Source organism: Moschus berezovskii, chromosome 7 (genome assembly GCF_049115385.1).
Source record: "Moschus berezovskii isolate FMDL1 chromosome 7, NW_MosBer_1.0, whole genome shotgun sequence".
Lineage (NCBI taxonomy): Eukaryota > Metazoa > Chordata > Mammalia > Artiodactyla > Moschidae > Moschus > Moschus berezovskii.
The window spans coordinates 29,520,880-29,525,469 of NC_142466.1; the positions used below are offsets into that span (position 1 = coordinate 29,520,880).

At 41.7% G+C, this 4,590-nt stretch overlaps 1 protein-coding gene across 1 annotated transcript; it reads left to right on the plus strand.

Moving 5' to 3' along the window:
* Positions 1-228: 228 nt before the first annotated feature.
* LOC129557277 (interferon omega-1-like) lies at positions 229-848 on the plus strand. The gene has a single exon (XM_055427854.2). The coding sequence runs from the start codon at positions 261-263 to the stop codon at positions 846-848; it is 588 nt and encodes a 195-aa protein (XP_055283829.2). The 5' UTR covers positions 229-260.
* The last annotated feature ends 3,742 nt before the right edge of the window (positions 849-4,590 follow it).

Consider the following 4,590-nt stretch of genomic DNA (forward strand, 5'->3'; position numbering starts at 1 on the left):
CCAAAGTTTATTTGGAAAATTAAACTTTTATTGTTTAATTAAAAGTTAAGTTCTAAACTTAAAAGTATAGATTGATTATATTTTCTAGGTCAAGTAGATTATATCTGTATGAAAACACAAAGTGGAAGTGGGAGAGAAATTTCCAGACAATGAGTACTGTCTTCCTATTTAAAAGCCTGGCTTAGAAAGAATGTCATCAGAGAACCTACCTCAAGGTTCACCCAGACACCAGCCAGGCCAGCAGCAGCCGCATCTTCCCCATGGCCTTCGTGCTCTCTCTACTGATGGCCCTGGTGCTGGTCAGCTACGGCCCAGGAGGATCCCTGGGCTGCGAGCTGTCTCAGAACCATGTGCTGGTTGGCAGGAAGAACCTCAGGCTCCTAGGACAAATGAGGAGACTCTCCCCTCGCTTCTGTCTGCAGGACAGAAAAGACTTCGCTTTCCCCCAGGAGATGGTGGAGGGCGGCCAGCTCCAGGAGGCCCAGGCCTTCTCTGTGCTCCACGAGATGCTCCAGCAGAGCCTCAGCCTCTTCCACACAGAGCCCTCCTCTGCTGCCTGGGATGCCACCCTCCTGGCACAGCTCTGCACTGGACTCCATCAGCAGCTGGACGACCTGGACGCCTGCCTGGGGCAGGTGATGGGAGAGGAAGACTCTGCCCTGGGAAGGACGGGCCCCACACTGGCTGTGAAGAGGTACTTCCAGGGTATCCATGTCTACCTGAAAGAGAAAGAATACAGTGACTGCAGCTGGGAAATCGTCAGAGTGGAAATCATGAGATCCTGGTCCTCATCAACCAGCTTGCAAGAAAGGTTAAGAATGATGGATGGAGACCTAAACTCACCTTGAGATGACTCTCACCGACTAAGATGCCACATCACCCTTGTACACTCACCTGTGTTCATTTCATTAGACTCATTTCTGCTGTAGCCATCAAATTTATTGATTTACTTCAGCCAATATTTTGTCAATTGTAATAAGGAAGTAGATATAAAAGTATTCATCTGCAGGGGCATCAGTCCATAAGCAATGCCTACCCTGAAGTTATGTATTGTTTATTTATTTTTCCTTCATGCATCTATCATATTTATGATATTCAGAAATTATTTATAAAATTACAATTCACCTGTACATATTAAAATTTCTAAAACATGCTTACCATTTCATGTTATTAAATTTGTACTTTGTTCTATTTATTAAATTCTTATCAAAGAAAATTTGAGTTTCTTTACCCAAAAATTAAAATCCAAACTCTCGTTTTAAAAATTTTATTAAAGAATGGGTGGTAACACTTATTTATTCATTCATTCCTTTCAGATTGTACATATAAATTGAGTACCTACACGACAGACTGTGTAATTGTCACCAAGAAATACAGGTGAATAAAGCAAATGCAGTTCCTACTGCATTGAAACTCTCAGTCTTACAAAGAAGAGGACATGAAAACAGTCTTATTGTTCATTTCATTTCAATGATATTAAAGACTGTGAATAGAAGTGAAGGAAGAGAATGTTCTCACACTGAAAGTTTTAGGTACAAATGATGCTGGAAAGGAAAAATAATATTAAATATTTTTTCTAAGTTGCCTGGAAGACACATAATATTCAGAGTCATTGACAGTTGGGGATTTTTACAAAATGGCAAGGAGGAGGTATTAGTTTTAAAGTGTTTAATGAGGGCATGGGGACGATGCGGTCACTTATAAATAGGATGGACAGTGAGAAGAGGACCTAACCCTAATCCTTCACACCCTCGGTACTCAGGGTCAGGCAGCGGAGAGCCTGCAACAGACACTGAGGCGGGGGCAGTGCGTGAGAAGCACACAAGCATGAACAGGGGAGGGACGACTGAAGGGAAGGAGTGTGTTTCAGAGACACAGTGCGGTCTGCAGGCGGGGTGAGGACTGAACTGTCCCTGCGGACCTGAAACACACGCCACTGGTGACCTGAGTAGGATCTGGTTTAGCAGAATTGATGGGGCAGGAACCAGATAGGCTGAAAAGGAAACACAAGAATGAGAATTAGGGACACTGTATAGACACTTAAACTTTGTGAAGTGGAGCAGTGAAACAAGATGGCACATTGAGGAGATTATGGGTTAACACACCTGTGTACATTTTTCTCTTGTTTTCTAATTTTCAAAGGATGGATGAATTGCCAGAAAACATTTTAAATATATGACTTATTTGATTTAAACAATTGCTTATTTAGATACTTGATTTGACACACTGCTTTTTTGGCTAAAAATTAATTTAGCATTGTTCTAATTAGTCACTTTGTAGTGAATTTCAACAGTAATCCCTTTGCCTGCTAATTTCTTTGTTCAATTAAGTTTTACAAACAAGCTTGATTTTATCTGTTACTTCCTTTAGTTTTATGTTGGTAATTTACATTATTTACCATTTTACAATCTCTAGTCATTGACATATACATTTTCTCTGTGTTATAGCCACATTCTTTTGATGGATATGTGTTTTTCATTTCTCCTGTGTACACAGAGCTAGACAGTCTCTTGTGTATTTTGCCAAGCGCTGTTTAGGACATAGAATCAACCTCCCTCTAGTCACATTCATCCCTCTTTTTGGTATGTATTTGGTGTCCTTTCTTGTTCATCTGTTTTTACATTAAATTCAGTATTTCATTAGCATTTTTTTTTTTCTTTTTTGATCTATGATATGAGATTCTAAATTGCTTTTTGTTCGGGTATCAGGCAAGTTTCCTGGAATATTTTATTGAAATATCATTTCTTTCCTCATTAACAAGAGGTATATCTTTTGCATAAATCTTTAGCTAATGATCAGCATCTAATTAATTCTGACAATATGGTAACTTTTGAGATCTTTTTTTTGCTTTATTAATATGGTTACTGAACTGTACTCACTGCTACACAGTTTTATTACAGCTACTTTAAAACTCATTTAATGCTTCTGACTGAGGAAGTCAAACATTCCTTTCTGTTTTTTAATATTATGGCTTGCATTATTTCCTGATAAGTTTTAGAATTGTTCTAAGGTTAAGAACGCTGGCTTAATGAGAATCACAAACATTTGTGGATCCCCAAATGGCTAACTGAGTGCTGAAAGCTGAGTGCCAGAAGAAAGCTGAGTGCCAAAGAATTGATGCTTTTGAACTGTGGTGTTGGAGAAGACTCTTGAGAGTCCCTTGGACTGCAAGGAGATCCAACCAGTCCATCCTAAAGAAGATCAGTCCTGAATGTTCATTGGAAGGACTGATGCTGAAGCTGAAACTCCAGTACTTTGGCCACCTGATGTGAAGAACTGACTCACTTAAAAAGACCCTAAGGCTGGGAAAGATTGAAGGTGGGAGGAGAAGGGGACGACAGAGGATGAGATGGTCAGACGGCATCACCGACTCGATGGACGTGAGTTTGAATAAGCTCCGGGAGTTGGTGACGGACACCCATGGGGTCACAAAGAGTCAGGACATGACTGAGCGACTGAACTGAACTGAAATGGCTAGTTATAACAAAGAAGAGACATTCAATAAAAGTGAAAGAAAGAAATGGAATCAAAGAATCTTTCTCCCAAAACCTAAGGCTAAGAACTTTTATTAAGTAATATATGAGAAAGTATAACATTAGCCAGAAAAGAAAGAACAGAGAGCAAGAGAGTTTAGTGATCACACAAATTCAAATTTAAGAAATGATGGCAGAAATTCATAGTCTGAGACTTAAAGAGTCATACATACCTCACAAATGACCCACCCACTTGGCTGGTTGGCATGCATATATATGTACACTTTTCTTTTTAAAATTTAAATTTTAAATTCTATTTAATGTGAAAAACTTCTCCCAGTTAGTTTAGTACTGTCACCTTGCCCTAAAACCTCTGTAGTCATATCCTGTTTAATGGTCAGATGTTATTAACTTGTAGGTTCCAAATTATTGGAGAACCAAGAATCTGGGTTGTTAAAGCAGAGCTAGAGGTGACTGAGCTGCTGCCTGTGCTGAGCGGCCAGCCAGCTGTGCACAGGTCCTGCCCATGCTCAGGACTTCAGCAGCTCAAGACACACGTGGTCAATGCGGGAAGGAAGAAGGAAGACAGGGTTGTAGCTCGGGTGACCATGAGCTTCTGGGGGACCACGGGGCACTGTCAGGGGAGGCAGGTGGCTGCAGGTGTGAGATTAGGAACGTGGCCACGACTCCACCCTCCCCATCTGCCATGCCCCCTGCTGCAGAGATCAAGACGCTCCTGAAATCCTGCAACACACAGAAATGCAGTAAATACAGGCAGGTGCAACACCAACACAGCCCGCAAGTCTACACAGAAACAGCCCCAAATCTTGCCTGAGTTGTGAGGTGTCATGTCAGGAGATGGCAAGAGAGACCCCGCCCATGACAAGGTCTTGGTTTGAGGAGCTGGCACACAAGGCTGTCCAGGCCTCTGGGGATTTCTCGGGGCTGCTCTCATCATCTACTTCCGGGCCTCCGTCTTTTCTTCTTCTGATGCTTGGTAGTCCTCTATGCTTTCTAAGAATTCTTCTGACTCCTGCTCAAAAATCCCCCTTGAAGCCTTTGCATGTCAGCAAGTCCCTGGGTGTGCATGGGTCCCTATAAACAGGCCAGGGATGAG